Below are 17,464 nucleotides of genomic sequence, written 5' to 3'. Positions count from 1 at the left end.
ATCCTAGTAGGAGGAAGGTGAAGGCTGATGTACTAGCTTGAGAGAAAAACTTTTTTGTGAGTTTCATCCAGGTTCTCAGGATGAAGACTGGAGAAGAATTCAGTGCTGCTCCAGACACAGGAGAGAAAAAGTAACCATTCTGAAATAAGCCCAAAGCTCTTAGTTCTCCTTAATTAATGCCTGCCCTCAAGGGAAATGATTTTACTAGAGTTTAACTGATTTGCATTTTGTTGGAGTCTAACCAGCTGGGGAGAAAGGAAATACCCAAGTCTACTAGCCTTCCTGTCTTATCTACACTAGTGGAGGAGAGCGGACATAATCAGCACTTTGGAGGTCACATCTCAGAAGCACAAACCCAGTAAAAGACTGAGAACTGATCATATGATTGTAGAATGTTTCTCCCTCCAACCCCTGCCACAATTTGCCACCACATCGATAGGCCCCTTGTACAGGAGATTATAGCTGAAAGAACTGCACACCTCAGACACTATTTAAGAAAGAGTATCTAGGGAAGCCAAAAACAACAAGAGGGAAACAAACAAGGACATTAGAGCAAGTTTTAGCTCTGATATCACAGCTATGACAAAGAGTAAAAGTACCCTAATTCCTAGCTAGGTTAACATAAAACCTCATGCCAAAGGCTTATTTAACTTAGTTTCTTTTATTCAGTACATCATGTCTGACTTTCAACAAAAAAGCAAAGGCAGGTTAGAAGGCAAAAGACACAGTGTGAAGATAGAAGTCAAGCATCAGAACCAGACTCAATTATAGAATTTACTTTGGAACTATCAGACTGGGAATTTGTAATAACTGAGTAATATGCCTAGGACTCTGATAGTGAAAGTGGATAATATGCAAAAATATATGGAGAATGGAAACAGGGAGATGGAAACACTTAAAAATGAATTAAAAGGAAATGTGAGAAATCCGAAAAGCTGTAGCAGGGGGTGCTTGGGTGGCTCAGTTGATTGAGTGTCCAACTCTTGTTCAGCTCAAGTCATGATCTCAAAGTTGTTAGATCAAGCCTTGTGTCGGGCTCCATACTCAGTGGGGAGTCTGCTTGAGATTCTCTCTCTCCCTCTGCCTCAGCCTCTCCCCTCCTCAGGTAAATAAATCTTTAAAAGAAATGTGGGGGTGCCTGGGTGGCTCAGTCAGTTGGGCAGCTGCCTTTAGATCATATCATGGTCTTAGGGTCCTGAGATGGAACCCCATATTGAGCTCCCTTCTCAGTGAGGAATCTGCTTCTCCCTCTCCCTCTGCCCCTCCCCCTGCTCATGCTCTTTCTCTCAAATAAATCAATAAAAATTAAAAAAAATAAAAAATATGAATGGTCTATACATATCAATTAAAAGAGACTAATGTAGTAGGTAAAAAAAAATAAATCAAGACTCAACTAAATGTTGTCTACAAGAAACCCACCTTAAATATAAAGGTCTATGTAAATTATTTTTTTTTGGTCTATGTAAATTAAAAGTAGAAAGATGGAGAAAGATATAGCATGCTGACACTAATCAAAAGTAAGTGGGAGTAGCTATATTAATTACAGATAAAGTAGGCTTTCAGAGCAAGGAAAATTACATGTATGCACTTAACAGGGCATCAAAGTATGTGTGGCAAAAAACAGAGCTTCAAGGAGAAACAGACAAATCCACTATTATAGTTGGAGATTTTTACATCTCTTTATTAATAATTAACAGATCCAGAAGACAGAAAATCAGTAAGGATATAATTAAACTGAACAGCACCATCAATCAACCAGATATCATTGACCTCTATAGAATATTTCATCCAACAACAGTAGAATACACATTATCCTTAAGCTTATGTGAATCATCCATCAAGATAGACCACATTCATGGGTCATAAAACACACCTTACTACATTAGATATAATAGACGTTATTGTACAAAGTAACCTCTCAGACCACACTGGAACTAAACTAGTACTCAGTAATAGAAAGATAGCTATAAAATCCCCAAATATTTAGAGATTAAATAATACAATTTAAAATAGCATATGGGTTGGGGTGCCTGGGTGGCTCAGTCAGTTGAGTTTCCAACTCTTGCATTCTGCTCAGGCCATGATTTCCTGGTTATGAGATTAAGGCCGAAGTCAGGCTCTGTGCTTATCAAAATTTACAGGATGCAACAAAAGCAGTGCTTAGGGGAAATTTGTAGCATAAAATCAATATATTAGAAAAAGAAAGATGTAATGTAAACAATTTGAGTTTCACCTACCTAGAAAAATAGGAGCAAATCAAATCCAAAGTAAGCAGAGAAAAATAAGTCAAAAAAATTAAAGCAGAAATCAATGAAAATGAAATGAGGAAACAATAGAGAAAAATCAATGAAACCAAAACTGGTTTTTGAAGAGATCCATATAATAAATCTCTAAGCAGGTTAATTAAGAAAAAAGGGAGAAGACAGAAATTACTAATATCAGAAATGAAAGAAAGGCCATCATCACTGTTGACCCATTGACATCAAAAGAATAATCAAGGAATATAATGAACAACTCTGTGTCCACAAATTTGATGATTTAGGAACTATGAACCAATACTTTGGAAGATACAATTCAACAAAACTCACACAAGAAGAAATACTCTGAATAGCTTATATCTATTAAATAAATTGAATCAACAATTTGTAACCTTCCAAAACAAAGTACCAGGCCCAGATGGTGAGCTGATGAAATTGACCAAATATCTAAGGAAGAAATAATCCTGACACTCTTCAGTCTGGTTTAAAAGATAGAAGCAGGAAGAATACCACTTAACACATTCTATGAGGCCAACATTAACCTAATACTCAAACCAGGAAGAGATGTCACAAGAAATGAAAACTACAGGTCAATATCTCTTATGCAAAAATCCTCAGCAAAACATTAGCAAATTGAATCCAACGATGTTTGAAAAATCCACAAGTTATGGAATTTATTTCAAGCATACTAGGCTGTTTCAGCATTCAAAACTCAATTAATGTAACCTATCACATCAACAGGCTAAAGAAGAAAAATCACATGATTATATCAATAGATGAATAAAAGGCATTTGATGAAATCCAGCACTATCCGGCAAACCAGGAATACAGGGAAATTTCTTCAACTTCATAAAGCACATCTATGAAAATAATCTATGACTAACACCACACACAATGGAGAAAAGTTAGGTGCTTTCCCCTTAAGATCAGGAACAAGGCAATGATGTCTCCTTTGACCACTCCAATTCAACATTGTACTTGAAATCCTAGCTAATGCAATAAGATGGGAAATGGAAACAAAGGGTGTAAAGGTTTAGAAGGAAGAAATAAATCTACCTTTGTTTATAGATGAAATGATCATCTATGTAAAAAGTCCTAAGGAATCAATAAAAAACCCTCCTTAATTTAATAAGCAATCATAGTAAAGTTGAAGGATACAAGGTTAATAAGGAAAAGTCAATTGCTTTCCTATATATCAGCAATGAACTATTGGAATTTGTAATTAAAAACACAATGCCATTTACATTAGCACCAAAAAAAAAAATACTTAGGTATAAATCTAGTAAAATGTTTACAAGATCTCTAAGGAAAACGATAAAATTATCAGGAAAGAAATCAAATAAATGGAAAGATATACCATATTCATGGATAGGAAGACCCAATATGGTCAAGATGCCAGTTCTTCCCAAGTTGATATGTAGATTCTATATAATACCAATCACAATCCCAGCAATTTACTTTGTGGAAATAAATGAAGTGATTGTAAAGTTTCAGCGAGAAGGCAAAAGACCCAGAGTTTCCTACACAATATTGAAACACAATGAGTTTGAGGACTGACACTACCCAACTCGTATGTAATAGCCAGAAATATACCCACACAAATATAGTGAACTGATTTCTGACAAAAGGAGCAGTGACATTTCATTGGAAAAAGGGTAATCTTTTCAACAAATGGTACCAGAAGAACTAGATACCCACATGCAAAAAAATGAATGTAGACACCGACCTTAAAACTTTCCCCAAAATCACTTGAAATAGATCAAATGTCTAAATATAAAATACATAAATATAAAACTTCTAAAAGATAACATGTGAGAAAATCTAGGTGACCTTGGGTTTGGTAGTGAGCTTTTAAACACAACACCAGAAGCACACTCCATGACAGAAAAAAATTGATAAATCAGACTTCATTAAAAGTAATAAGTTCTGCTCTGCAAAAAACACTGTTGAGCAAATGGAAATACAAGCCACAGACAGAGGGAAAATACTAGCAACACACGTATCTGGTAGAGGACTTGTGTCTAAAATATGCAAAGAACTCTTAAATCTCACACAAAAAAGAAAAGGAAATGACCAAGCCAATTAATAAATAAATGAAGAGCTAAACAGACACCTCACCAAAGAAGATATACAGGTGGTAAATAAGTATATGGAAAGATGCTCCCCATCATATGTCATTAGGAAATTACAAATTAAGTCACCACACCCATCAGAATGGCTGATACCAGAAATACAGAGAACACCAAAAATACTTGTAAGGATATGGAGCAGCAGGACCTGTCATTCATTGCTGGTGGGAATGTAAAATGGTATAATCACCTTGGAAGACAGTTTCAAAGTTTCCTACAAAGCAAAGCATTGCTTCACTATGTGATCTAGCAGCCATACTCCTAGGCATTATCCAAATGAGTTGAAACCATGTCCACATGAAACGTGTACACATATGTTTATAGCAGCTTTATTCATAGTTTCCAATAATTGGAAGCAACCAGGATGCCCTTCAGTAGGTGAATTGGTAAATAAGCTGTACGCCCATACAACAGAATATTACTCAGTGACAAAATAAATGAGCTGTTAAGTAATGCAAAGACAAGGAGGAACTGTAAATGCATATTTCTAAGTGCAAGAAGCAAGGTTAAAAAGACTTCACATCCTGTGATTCCAACCATATTACATCTTGAAAAGATGAGACTATAAAGACAGTAAAAAAAAAAATCACTGACTTTCAGGTGTTGGGGGGATGGGGGAGATGAACAGACAGAATACAGGGGATATTTAGGGCACTGAAGCTATTCTGTATGATACCATAAAGGTCACTATATATCATCATGCATCTGTCATAACACATACAACTACGCAAAACAAAGTGCATGCTCACATAAAGCACGTGCTTTAGTTAATATATCACTAGCGGTTCATTAATTGTAACAAAGGTACCACTGTCAATGTAAGATGTTAATAACAAGGGAGTTGGGGGTGGGGTCAAGAGAGGCCATATGGAAACCCTCTGTACTTTCTGCTTAATTTTTTTTGTAGACTTCAAACTGGTGTAAGAAATAAAGTCTATTAACTAAAAAAAAAAAAGAAAAAAGAGTAGGAGTGATCTTCTGAAAATGTTAAAAGTGGTGATCTTCTGGTAGTGGAATTAATATGTGATTTCTCATTCCTCTCTATATTTCTTTTGTTTTATTAAGGTATGACTTACATGCAACAAAATTCACCCTTTTTGTAGGGTGCAGTTTTCTGACTTTTGACAGAGGCATTCTGCCAGGTAGGCACCACCATAATCAAGATACAAAAATGGCTCCATCATCCACATTTCCTCTGCGCCCCTTTGTAGTTAAGATTCTTCCCCCCTCCCCGGGCCTAGATAACTATCGATCTGTTTTCTCTCTCTGCAGTTTTGCCTTTTCCAGAATCAAAAGAAGTGGAATCATACCACATGTGGACTTTCAGTCTGGCTTTATTCATTTAGCATAATGCCTTTGAGATTCATCTATGTTTGTGTGCTTCCGGCTTTCATTTCTTTTTATTGCTAATATTCCATTGTGTGGATGTTTATAAATTCATGAGTTGAAGGACATTCTAGTTGCTTTAGGTTTTGTGGATAATGAAAAGAGCCATTCTAAACACATAGGTATACGTTTTTGTGTTAATATATGGTTTTTTTTTCTGTTATGATGATCACTTTCTTGTTGTAGATTTTAACAGGATTTGGGGGGAATTTGCATACAGCTTAGTGACACTGTGTCAACAATATTTCACTAATCAGTTTTTAAAACCTGCATTAGCTGACTAAAGTGCCAGGGTTTTCATGAACTGCATATATGTTTTTATTTCACTCAGAAAAATACCTAGGAGTGACATTGTTGAGTTGTGTAATAAGTAAGTGTTATGTTTAATTTCATAAGAAACTGCCAGCTTGTTTCCAGTGTGGCTTTACAGTTTTGCATTTCCACCAGCAAATATGAGGAGAGTCCCAGTTGTTTCACATCCTCACCAGTACTTAGCATGGTTTAGGTTTTTTGAGTTTAGCCATTCTGATAGGTGGGTGATCGTGGCTTCAAGTTGCATTTCTCTGCTGATTAACTATATGTTTGATATCTGTATATACTCCTTGGTAAAATGCCTTCAAATTGTATTCCCATTTTAAAAATTGGATTGTTTCCTTATCCTTAAGTTTTGAGATTTCTTTACACATTCTAGATAAAAGCCTTTAATTAGAAATATGATTTGCAAATAATTTCTCTCAACCATGGATTTACTTTTTATTCTCTATGCTCTTTTTCTAAAAAGAAGATTTTATTTATTTTAGAGAGAGAGAGAGAGTGTGTGTGTGCACAAACAGGGGTAGGGGCAGAGGGAGAGAGAGAAGCAGATTCCCTGCTGAGCGGGGAGCCACTCAGGGCCCGATACCGGTACCCTAAGATCATGACCTGAGTGGAAGGCAGAGGCTTAACCAGCTGAGCCACCCCGGCGCCTCTCAACACTCTTTCAAAAACAGAAGTTCTTAATTTTAACAAGGTCCTATTTTCTATTTCTTTTATGTATTGTGGTTTTGGTGTCATATCTTAGAAATCTTTGCCTAACCCAATATCACAAAGATAGCCTTCAATAATTTCTTCTAGAAGTTTTATTTATTTTTTTTCTTTAAAGATTTTATTTATTCATGAGAGATACATATAGAGAGAGGCCGAGACACAGGCAGAGGGAGAAGCAGGGTCCCCGAAAGGAGCCCAATGTGGGACTCGATCCCAGACCTTGGGATCACACCCTGAGCCAAAGACAGACACTCAACCACTGAGCCACCCAGACATCCCTCTTCTAAAAGTTTTGAAATATGAAAATTTACATGAAAGTCTATCTATGATCCATCTTGAATTAATTTTTGTATATGGTTTGAGTTACAGATTCATTTTAGTTCATGTTTTGTACATGACTGTCCAAATGTTCCAGCAGCATTTGTTCAAGAAGACTGTTTCTCCGTTGAATGGTCTTTGCACCCTGGTTGAAAATCAATTGAATACATAAGTGTGGGTCTATATTTTGACTTATCATTCTGTTCTGTTGGTATATTTGTCTAACCTTTTGCCAAAAACACATGGCCTTGAAAACTATGATTTTACATTAAGTCTTGAAATCACATCATATATGTACTCCCAAATCTTTCTTGGTCAGAATTGTTTTGGCTATTCTAATTCTTTGCCTTTCGACATGAACTTTTGAATTAGTGTACCAATTTTTACAAAATATCCTGCTAATATTTGGTCTTAGGTTTCCTTGAATCTATAAATCACTGTGGGGGGAATTGACATCTTCACAGTATTGTGACTCCTGATTCACAAACAAGACATACCTATCCATTTTTAAGCCTTCTTTGATTTCTTTTATCATCGTCTTGTAGATTTCTGAGTACAGATCGCGGACACATTTTGTTGGATTAATAAATACCTCAGTGTTTCCATGTTTGGAGGGAGCTATTTCAAGTGGTAATTTTTAAAATTTCAATTTGTTTGTTCTTTATAGAATATATAAATGTGATCGGATTTTTTTCTGTTGGCCTTGTATTCTGTAGTCTTGCTGAATTCTCTTATGATTTATAGCAACTTTTTAATTTATTATTTATTGAAGTTTGATTTGCCAACATACAATATGACATCCAGTGCTCATCCCATCAAGTTCCCTCCTCAGTGCCCATCACCCAGTTACCCCATTGCCCTGCCCGCCTCCCCTTCCTACTTTTCCCACTTATTTTCCCTCCTTGCCCTTATAATCCGTTTTACTATTTCTTATATTCCCCGTATGAGTGAAACCATATGACGATTGTCCTTCTCCGATTGACTTACTTCACTCAGCATAATACCCTCCAGTTCCATCCATGTCGAAACAAATGATGGCTTTTTGTCCTTTCTAATGGTTGAGTAATATTCCATTGTATATATAGACCACATCTTTATCCATTCATCTGTCTAAGGACACCGAGGCTCCTTCCACAGTTTGGCTATTGTGGACATTGCTGCTATAAACATTGGGGTGCAGGTGTCTCGGTTTTTCATTGCATCTGTATCCTTGGGGTAAATCCCCAGCAGGGTAATTGCTGGGTCATAAGATAGTTCTATTTTTAACTCCTTGACAAACCTCCACACAGTTTTCCAGAGTGGCTGTACCACTTCACATTCCCACCAGCAGTGCAAGAGGGTTCCCCTTTCTCCACATCCTCTCCAACATTTGTGGTTTCCTGCCTTGTTAATTTTCCCCATTCTCACTGGTGTGACGTGGTATCTCATTGTGGTTTTGATTTGTATTTCCCTGATGGCCAGTGATGTGAAGCACTTTCTCATGTGCTTATTGGCCATGTGTAGATCTTCTTTGGTGAAATTTCTGTTCATATCTTTTTCCCGTTTCATGATTGGATTGTTTGTTTCTTGGGTATTGAGTTTAATAAGTTCTTTATAGATCTTGGATACTAGCCCTTTATCTGATATGTCGATTTGCAAATATGCTTTCCCATTCTGTAGGTTGTCTTTTAGTTTTGTTGACTGTTTCTTTTGCTGTGCAGAAGCTTTTTATCCTGATTAAGTCCCAGTAGTTCATTTTTCCTTTTGTTTCCCTTGCCTTCATAGATGTATCTTGTAAGAAGTTACTGTGGCCAAGTTCAAAAGAGGTGTTGCCTGTGTTCTCCTCTAGGATTTTGATGTAATATTGTCTCACATTTAGATCTTTCATCCATTTTGAGTTTATCTTTGTGTATGGTGTAACGGAATGGTCCAGTTTCATTCTTCTGCACGTGGCTGTCCAATATTCCCAGCACCATTTATTGAATATTCCCCTGGCTATTCGGGGCCTTTATGATTCCACACAAATCTTTTTTTTCGTATATTTTTTATTGGAGTTTGATTTGCCAACATATAGCATAACACTCAGTTCTCATCCCATCAAGTGCCTCCCTCAGTGCCCGTCACCTAGTCACCTCAACCCCCCGCCCACCTCCCTTTCCACCACCCCTTGTTCGTTTCCCAGAGTTAGGTGTCTCTCATGTTCTGCCACCCTCACTGATATTTCCCACTCATTTTCTCTCCTTTCCTCTTTATTCCATTTCACTATTAGATTCCACACAAATCTTAAGATTATTTGTTCCAACTGTCTGAAGAAAGTACATGGTATTTTGATAGGGATTGCATTGAATGTGTAAATTGCCCTAGGTAGTATAGACATGTCCATGATATGTATTCTTCCAATGCATGAGCACGGAATATTTTTCCATCTCTTTGTGTCTTCCTCAATTTCTTTCAGAAGTGTTCTGTAGTTTGTAGGGTATGGATCCTTTACCTCTTTGGTTAGGTTTATTACTAGGTGCTGTATGGCTTGGGGTGCAATTTTTAAAAATTTTTTTTATCTATTTATTCATGAGACAGAGAGACAGAGACACAAGCAGACTCCACGCAGGGAGCCCGACATGGGACTCGATCCCGGGTCTCCAGGATCAGGTCCTGGGCTGTAGGTGGTGCTAAACCGCTAAGCCACCAGGGCTGCCCTGGGGTGCAATTTTAAATGGGAATGATTCCTTAATTTCTCTTTCTTCAGTCTCATTGTTAGTGTATAGACATGCCACTGATTTCTGTGCATTGATTTTTTATCCTGCCACACTGCCGAATTGCTCTGGGAGTTCTAGCAATCTTGGAGTGGAGTCTTTCAGTTTTCTATGGACAGTATCATGTCATATGCAAAGAGGGAGAATTTGACTTCTTCTTTGCTAATTTGAATGCCTTTTCTTTCTTTTTGTTGCCTGTTTGCTGAGGCTAGGACTTCTAGTACTATGTTGAATACCAGTGGTGAGAGTGGACATCCCTGTCGTGTTCCTGACCTTAGGGGAAAGGCTCTCAGTGTTTCCCCATTGAGAATGATATTTGCTGTGGGCTTTTCATAAATAGCTTTTAGGATGCTGAGGAATGTTCCCTCTATCCCTACACTCTGAAGAGTTTTGATCAGGATTGGATGCTGTATTTTGTCAAATGCTTTCTCTGCATCTATTGAGATGATCATATGGTTCTTGTTTTTTCTCTTGTTGATGTGATCTATCACATTGATTGTTTTACGAGTGTTGAACCAGCCTTGCATCCTAGGGATAAATCCCACTTGGTCATAGTGAATAGTCTTCTTAATGTACTGTCAGATCCTATTGGCTAGTATCTTGTTAACAATTTTTGCATCCATGTTCATCAGGGATATTAGTCTATCATTCTCCTTTTTGGTGGGGTCTGGTTTTGGAGTTAAGGTGATGCTGGCCTCATACAACGAGTTTGGAAGTATTCCATCTCTTTCTATCTTTCCAAACAGCTTTAGTAGAATAGGTATGGTTTCTTCTTTAAATGTTTGATAGAATTCTCCTGAAAAGCCATCTGGCCCTGGACTTTTGTGTCTCAGGAAGTTTTTGATGACTGCTTCAATTTCCTCACTGGTTATTGGCCTATTCAGGTTTTCTATTTCTTCCTGTTCCAGTTTTGGTAATTTGTGGTTTTCAGAAATGCATCCATTTCTTCTAGATTGCTTAATTTGTTGGCAAATAGCTGCTTATAATACATTTTTAAAAATTGTATTTCCTTGGTATTGGTTGTGATCTCTTTCATTTATGATTCTATTAATTTGTCTTTTCTCTTTCTTTTTAATAATGCTGCTAGTGGTTTATTATATTTTATTAATCCTTTCAAAGAACCAACTCCTGGTTTTGTCAATCTGTTCTACAGTTCTTCTGGTCTCTATTTCATTGAGTTCTGCTTGAATCTTTATTATCTCCCTTCTTCTGCCTGGTGTAGATTTTACTTGCTGTTCTTTCTCCAATTCCTTTAGGTGCAAGGTTAGCTTGTGTATTTTTTTTTCCAGTTTTTTGAGGAAGGCTTGTATTGTGATGTATTTCCCTCTTAGGATTGCTTTTGCTGTATCCCAAAGATTTTGAACGGTTGTATCTTCATTTTCATTAGTTTCCATGAATCTTTTTAAATCTCTGATTTCCTGGTTGACCCATTCATCTGTTAGTAGGATTTTCTTGAACCTTCATGTGTTTGAGTTTCTTCCAAATTTCTTCTTGTGATTGAGTTCTAGTTTGAAAGCATTGTGGTCTGAAAATATTCAGGGGACAATCCCAATCTTTTGGTATCGGTTGAGACCTGATTTGTGACCCAGTACAGTGTGTGGTCTGTTCTGGAGAAAGTTCCATGTGCACTAGAGAGGAATGTATAGCAACTCTAAATCTTACTATTTATAGTAACTCTAAATCGATTATTTTGGGATTTTTCTTTGTAGACAGCCATACCATCTAATATTAGATCAGTTTTGTGTTTTATTCTCTAATATGTATGCCTTTTCCTTCTTTTTCTTATCTGATTTCACTGGCTATGCTCTCCAAAGTGGTGGAGCAGGCATCCTTGCATAACTCTCAATCTTAGGGAGAAAGCATTGTCTTTTTCCATTAAATATGATATTAGCTGTAGGTGTTTTGGAAGATGCTTTTATTAGGTTGACAAAGGTCCTTTTCTATTTTGCTGAGAGTTTCTGTCACAGGTTGATGTAGAATTGTTAAATGCTTTTTCAGCATCTATTGTGTTGATCACATGATTTTTCTTCTCCAGATTGGTGATGAATTATGGATGAATTATGTTGCCTGAATTGTGAATGTTGAATTAGCCTTTAATTTTCAGGATAAATACCACTTGCTCATAAAGTATTATCCTTTTTATATGTTGTTGGGTTTAAATTACTGAAGTTTTATTGAAAATGTTTGTATCTATGTTCAGGAGGGATATTGGTCTCTATTTTCCTTCTTTTTTTAAAAAAAAGATTTTATTTATTTATTCGTGAGAGACACAGAGAGAGAGAGGCAGAGACACAGGCAGAGGCAGAAGCAGGCACCCTTCAGGGAGCCTGGTGTGAGACTTGATCCCAGGGCCCCAGGATCACGACCTGAGTGGAAAGTAGATACTCAACCACTGAGCCACCCAGGTGCCCCTCTATTTTCATTCTTGTAATACCTTTAATCTTGTTTTCATGTCAGTGTCATGCTTACATCAGTGACTTAGTTGGGAAGCAATCTCTCCTCTTCATTTTTTCTGAAATATTTGATATAATGATAGAATTCACCACTGGGGGATCCCTGGGTGGCGCAGCGGTTTGGCGCCTGCCTTTGGCCCAGGGCGCGATCCTGGAGACCCGGGATCGAATCCCACATCGGGCTCCCGGTGCATGGAGCCTGCTTCTCCCTCTGCCTGTGTCTCTGCCTCTCTCTCTCTCTGTGTGTGACTATCATAAATAAATTAAAAAAAAAAAAAAAAAAAGAATTCACCACTGAAGCTATCTGGCCTTGGAGTTTTCTTTGTGACAGAGGTTTTTTTTTTTTTTTTTTTTTCTACTAATTCATGTTCTTTAAAAGATATAAGAGGCACTCCTGGGTGGCTTAGTCAGTTAAGCCTCTAACTCTTGATTTCAGCTCAGAACGTGATCTCAGGGTCTGAGATCCACCCCGTGTTTCAGGCTCTACACTCAGTGGGTCTGAGATTCTTTTCCTCCTTCTCTCTCTGCCCCTGCCCCTGCTCATGTGCTGGCTCTCTCTCAGAAATAAATAAATAAATAAATAAATAAATAAATAAATAAATAAATGGAATATTTCTGTTATATAGTTCTTCTAGATTGAGCTTTGGTAATTTGTGTCATTCAATGAATTCATCCGTTTCATCTAAGTTGCTAAACTAAGTGACATAAAGTTATTTGTAATACTCCTTTTTTATGCATTTTAAAAAATGCCCTCTGTTGTCCCTAATATTGAGAATTTGCGTCTTCTCTCTTTTTCTTTGCTTGTGTTGTAAGAAGCTTATCCATTTTATTAATTTTATTATAAAACAGGTTTGGTCTCACAGCTTTTTTTTTTCTGTTGATTTTCTGTCTTCAATTTCACTGGATTATTTTGCTCTAGTTTTTCTGGTTTCTTAAGGTGTTGGTTTGAGACTTTTCTCCTTTTCTAATATAGGTATTTTAGTGATATAAATTTCCCTTTAAGTACTTCTTTAGCCGAACCCCACTGATTTTGATATCCTGTGTTTTTATTTTCACTTAGTACAAACAGTTTTCTAATTTCCCTTTTGATTTTTTCTTCGACCCACAGGCTGTAAGATACCAGTATATTAGAAGTGGTTGTCTCCTGCAGGAATTTATGTCATGTTTTTCATATATATACATTGACGTTATTATTTTATTCTTTTTGGAACTTTGTGAATGTATTCCAGTTTTCTACATTAAGTATGCATCACTTTTCTAAAAAGAAAATAATCAGTTAACATAAAATAATGCTCTGCATTTTGTAGTACTTTATAATTTACAGAGAGTTTCATTTAATCCTGCAATCTCTGCTTGAGAAACAGATAATCTATATTCCACAGATGTGGAAAACTGAGATTGACAGTTTATTTTTTATTTTATATTTTAAAATTTTATTGTTTCTGAGGAGGGAGAGGAGAGGAGAGGGGGGAGTGGCAGAGGAAGAAAGAGAGAGAATATCAAGCAGACTCTGCACTGAGTGCAGACCCTGGCACGGGGCTCAATCTCATGACCCTGAGATAATGACCTGAGCCAAAATCAGGAGTTGGATGCTTAACTGACCAAGACACCCACGCACCCCTATTTTTAACTTTTTTTTGAGATTGACAGTTTCAATAATTTGCTCAATGCCACACAGCTAGAGCTAGTTAAAATGCAAACCCAGATTTTCTAACAGTTCATCATTCTGAAGAAGTTGAAAATCAAGATTTGAAAAGTAAATTGGAATTTATCTTGAGTAGCTGGAAAAAAAAAAAAACAACATTGAGCGTCTTTGAAGCAGTGATTGACCTGAGACAAGGATCTCAGTGTAGTTTTAATCTGCATCTCTCCTTACTAGTGAGGTTGAACATCTTTTATGTTTATTGCCTATTTTCCTTTTTTCTTTCCCCAAATTTTTATTCATGTCCTGGATAAATAGATCATCTTTTTACTGGATTGGTTGGTCCTTAACTTATTAATTTAAATGATCAGAAAAGGTTCCCGATACTAACATTTTATTTGTTGGAAATATCTTCTCCCAATTTCTTGCTTATCTGCCTTTCCTTTATTTTAAGATTTGGATCATCAGAGAAATGGTGTACTGGAGAGTGGGGGAAACTAATGTGTTTGCTACAAGATACAGTCTTGGTTTGCTTTGACCTTGTATGATGGGATGCAGGAGGTAGATGAGGATGGGATGCAAAGGTGAATCATGTGGTTTGGAAATTCATTTACCAGTCATTTGCTAATTGATTATATTTATCAGCCACAGTATGCTAGGCCTGCTAGCAGAGAGTGAAGAATAAATGCTGCCTGCTTTTAAGGAACTTTTACTTTAATGGAGAAATAAGACATGAAAAGTAATGCAAGTAACATAGTATGTGCTCAAGTAACTGTAGCACAAGATAAGCTGTGGCTATGAAAATCTCTGTTCATCAAAGAAGAAGGAGGCATTGCTTTTGAGTAAATTGGGAGTTGCTTATATAAAAAAAAAGTCTGTAAGTTGGAGGAAAGCAAGGACTATGGGTATTTTTGCTCACCATTTTATCCTCAGCAGTCATCAGAGTGCCTGATAATCAGTAAGTGTCCAAATATTGTTTAATGATTTAATGATATTAGCATGCATGGGCAAAGCCATTTACAGGAACTTAACATAATGTTTTTAGTTCATTACTCCTACACCACCTCTGGGCAACTCTGAGAAGGATTGACCAGCATTTCGGATGTTCGCTTGCATTTCAAAAGCAAAGGAGTACAACTTCTTTCAGGAAGGACACATGACAGGCTCCCTTATCCTACTGTTTTAACAGAGCAGTAACCAAGATCTGTGCTTCACTCGGGCAAAGCTGGGTCTGAATCTCCTGTCAGTTACTTACTGGTTATATGACTCTTGATTTCCCTCATCTATGAAATGATACTAACAGTGCTGCCAACCTTACTGGATCATGGTAGGATCAAATAAGCACAGCACTTAAAAGCCTGAGCCCATAGGAGAGCTTCTGTCAATATTCCCTATGCCTCTGCTCCTGATATACACTAAACCAGGTAGAATGTGTGATTGCCTTTGGGTTTAACGACTTTGTCCATGGTGTCTAACAGTCATATTCTCCATCTCCTTCCTTGCAGATTCAGAGACATATTGTGTGTTTCAAGACAAGAAGTACAGAGTGGGTGAGAGATGGCATCCTTACCTGGAACCTTATGGGTTGGTTTATTGTGTGAACTGCATCTGCTCAGAGGTACAGTGCCATACCCAATTTTGCTCCTCATCATGCATTGGGTACTTCCAATGCCCGGGTTGGCTAGGAAGCAGGCATGGTTAAAGCCTAAGAGGAGTTAGGAAGCAGCTTATAAGGAGAAATATACGTCTCCTGACTAATTTTTCCCTTGGTGCCTTTTGGTTGGATTTGTGTGTGTGTGTGGGGGGGGATCTCTGAGTATTTTCTAGGGACGTATATTTATGGTCTCTTAGGCAGATGATGTGGGACGTGGTGGGAGAATGTAGAATAGTTTGATAGTGGGAATGGGGAAACAAAGACCATTGTAGTGCCTGGATCATAAGACAAAATCGTTTTGAGGATCATTTTCAAGGCTGGCCTTTGGAGAAGAGATTAAGACAGATCATACACTGGTTCATTGGGAGAGAGTGTATTCTGTTGTCTCAGCTAGTAGGGGTAATTAGGATCGAGGCTGTGAAACCTTGGCCTGTACCTGCTGATGACTAGAGTTCTCTTGGCTTGGCCTTGGCCTCTGGCCAGTCATGCAGAGGGGCGTTTGGACACCTTAAATGCCATCTTTGCAATAGGCAATGCAGGAAGTCTCATCTTCTTTCCATGGCCTTGACTCAGGACCATAGCTACGGTCCATCTTTCTCAAGAAGCCCCCTACCATCTTACCCTAGGCCAGGGTTTCTCAACCTCTGGACTAGTGACATTCAGGGACAGATCATTCCTTTTTGGTAGTGGGGATGGGGGGTTGTCCCGTACATTGTAGGAAGTTTAGCAGCACACTTGGCCTCTACCCACTAGATGCCAATAGCACTGATCCTGGTTGTGACAACCCAGAATGTTCTGAGACAGGGCCAAAGTGGCTTGGGGATCAAAATGACCCCTGGTGGAAAACCAAGTAGGTAAGGCCTTGAGAATGGAGAACTCTGAGCATATGGAAAGAGTTTTTAGTACTGGCCTCTCACTTGAGACCTTGTGGAATTCCAAACTATAACTCCTCCTTAGTGCCCAGGTAGAACAGAAGCAGTCACTTGCAAGCCAGATTTCTTTTGCCATTTACACAGAATATTGGGCTCTGGAGTAAAGACAGACCATGTTTCCAACTCTGGCTCTGCCACCTGTGAGCCCTGTTACCTCGGACAAGTTACCTAAACTCTCTAAGTTCCCTTCAGCTTCTTTTTCTTCAAAACCCAATTTTGAAGGAGTTTTCATTATCATCACAAGATAATGATACTGTGTATTTCATATGACTGTGGTAAGGATTAAATTCACTAATACAATTCAGCTACTTGAAAATGGGCTTGGTCAGAGTCAACATTTAAGAGATGTCAACTGCTGTCAGTGTCATCATCCTCACTATCATTATGGCTATTATTTTTATTAATTTGTTAACTCTAGAGCAGAATTCAGTTTAAAGCCTTAAGGAGGCATTGGTGTAGGCCCCAGCCAGGAGTGGTTTCTGATGTGCTTTGTTGATTTCACTTGAAGATGATACTACTTGGCTCTGATGAGAGTGGCACATAAGGAGGCTCTGTGGTGTTTCCAAATGCAACAATCCAAAAAACGTGTTCTAGGAAGTCCATGAGAAAAGAAAGAGGTTTAGGGTATGGTAATTCAGATTTGTATAAAAGAAGCCTGCCTCTTTAAATGGCTAGGGTAGGTAGTAAATAGAGCATCTGGAGACAGATTAGCTGCCTGGTATGACATGATTGTGTCAGATTCTTGACCCAACATGTTGGAAATGGACAGCTAACCCTTGGGGGCTGAGCTTTGCTGTCTGCAGGGCTGTGAAAATGTTAATATGATCCCAGGGCCGACAGCTCAAGTGCTAGGCATCTTCTCTTTCCCTATCCTCTTTGTCACCCTCTTCCCCCACAAGCACATGATAGATGCAAGTCACCCTTGTTTGGAATG

General features: G+C 37.9%; 1 protein-coding gene across 1 annotated transcript in view; it reads left to right on the top strand.

The window, feature by feature from the left end:
* CHRDL1 (chordin like 1) overlaps positions 1-17,464 on the top strand; it is a 118,845-nt gene that overhangs the window by 17,853 nt on the left and 83,528 nt on the right. The window contains 1 exon segment of the mRNA XM_026014863.2: positions 15,450-15,562. Coding sequence (XP_025870648.1) covers positions 15,450-15,562 — 113 coding nt within the window.

Source organism: Vulpes vulpes, chromosome X (assembly GCF_048418805.1).
Source record: "Vulpes vulpes isolate BD-2025 chromosome X, VulVul3, whole genome shotgun sequence".
NCBI classification, from domain to species: Eukaryota; Metazoa; Chordata; class Mammalia; order Carnivora; family Canidae; genus Vulpes; species Vulpes vulpes.
The sequence above is the reverse complement of the archived record's forward strand: the minus strand, read 5'-3'. Positions and strand labels throughout refer to the sequence as shown.